Here is a 1,972-nt window from a genome sequence, read left to right on the forward strand (position 1 = left end):
ATGGAAAACCCCAAAAATTATATTGGTCAAATATCCAAGATAACATATTTTTACTAGCAAACCAGGCAATAAAATTTGCAGCCACATTAATCTTTCCTTTACCTCATAGGTCCCTCACTTTGACAACTGACACGAGTAGCATGGCAATGGCTGCGGCTCTGGAGCAGGACACGGATGATGGTTGTCGACCGGTGGTGTTTTTCAGCAAAAAGTTAACAGCAGTGGAACAGAAGTACTCCACATTTGATAGAGAACTCCTGGCAGTCCACAAAGCCATCCACCACCTCCACCACATGATAGAAGGATAGCAGTTCATCATATAAACAGACCACCAACCCTTGGTACACGCCTTCAGAAAAACCACAGGCACACAGTCAGCATAGCAGCAGCTTCACCTGTCTGCAATAGCAGAACACTCCTGCACTATCAAGTACCTGAAGGGGGTCTTCAAACACCATCGAAAAACTGCTCCAATACCGTCCAGATTGGGATAGCCTATCCCAAAATAGCAGAGGCGCAAAAAGACAACGTGGATCTTCAACGACTGCAGCAGGACAACCCCGCCCTCACATGGAGTGACCTATCTATCAACAATGGAGAGACAGCCATCACCTGTAAAACAAGTACTGTACGCCCTCTCCCCTACCTGTCGGAGGGTCTCAGAAGGAAGGCTTTTAAACTTGCCCACAACCTGTCCCACCCATCAGGCCGCACAGCCACCTGAATTGTAGTGGAATGATACGTCTGGTGGGAATGAAAGCCGACATCAAAAAGTGGTCAAGAGAATGCCTACCTTGTCAGACATCAAAAGTAACGAGACATAGAGAGAGGAATAGGAGAGTTCCACACAACACACCACTGCCTCACCCACATCCACGTCGACGTAGTGGGCCCCCTAGCCTCCCTCCGAGGGTACAGATACCTGTTCACCATCATCGACAGAAATAGCAGGTAGCCAGAAGCAATACCAATACGGCAACAGACAGCGGAGAGCTGTGTGAAAGCTCTCATAGGATGGGTTAGCAGACATGGGGTCCCACAAGTCATCACAAGTGACAGGGGGAGCCAACTTCACATCCAGTTTATGGCATTCCCTCATAGACAGTTGATGACAAAGATAGTACACACGACGGCCTACAACCCAGAAGCCAACAGCATCATCGAAAGGCTACACCGATCAGAAGTCATGGCGGGAGCTGGAGAAAAGAGTTATCTTGGGTCCTACTGGACCTAAGAACATCACCAGACGCAGCATTCGATGCATCTCCAGCAGAAGCCCTGTATGGACAAGCATTAATGTTGCTGGCAGACACCTTCCAAGATCCACCAAGCCCGACATCCCCATTCGACATCCCTAAAGCATTAGAATGGATAATGCCGGCCAAGATGACCTACGACACGACCAAAAAAGTGTATGTCTCCAATGAGGTGCAGAACGTGAAATATGCGTTCATACGAGTGGACGCACACAGAGCCCTCCTCTCCCCAGCCTACTCGGGACCATACCGGATCCAAACAAGAAACAAAGCCTACCAGATGACAGTTGATGGCAGAACCGTCTGGGTTTCTATCGATCGACTTAAACCAGCATACCTCCCTGCCACCGAAATGCAACCATAGGCCTCTCTAAGCGGGGGAGTCCTTTAGGGTCCCGCATGGACCTACATGATCATCCATCTTACCTGGCCGCCTAAGCCCTTTGTTGGCTGAGTCGGTTGAGCTTCAGACTGTCACTCGATGGGCCGGAGTTCAATTCCTCCGGCCGACTGATGAAGAGTTAGAGGAATTAATTTCTGGTGATAGAAATTCATTTCTCGCTATAATGTGGTTCGGATTCCACAATAAGCTGTAGGTCCCGTTGCTATAACCAATTGGTTTTTAACCACGTAAAAATAAGTCTAATCCTTCAGGCCAGCCTTGTGAGAGCTGTTAATCAGTTCAGTGGTCTGGTAAAACTAAGGTATACTTAACT

The 1,972-nt window shown here is 48.4% G+C and overlaps 1 protein-coding gene across 1 annotated transcript; it reads left to right on the forward strand.

Moving 5' to 3' along the window:
• The first annotated feature begins 753 nt into the window (after window positions 1-753).
• On the forward strand, window positions 754-1,620 carry LOC136836213 (uncharacterized). The gene is made up of 2 exons (XM_067100216.1): window positions 754-912; window positions 1,102-1,620. The coding sequence occupies exons 1-2, from the start codon at window positions 754-756 to the stop codon at window positions 1,618-1,620; spliced, it is 678 nt and encodes a 225-aa protein (XP_066956317.1).
• Window positions 1,621-1,972: the final 352 nt, after the last annotated feature.

This window comes from Macrobrachium rosenbergii, chromosome 56 (genome assembly GCF_040412425.1).
Source record: "Macrobrachium rosenbergii isolate ZJJX-2024 chromosome 56, ASM4041242v1, whole genome shotgun sequence".
Lineage (NCBI taxonomy): Eukaryota > Metazoa > Arthropoda > Malacostraca > Decapoda > Palaemonidae > Macrobrachium > Macrobrachium rosenbergii.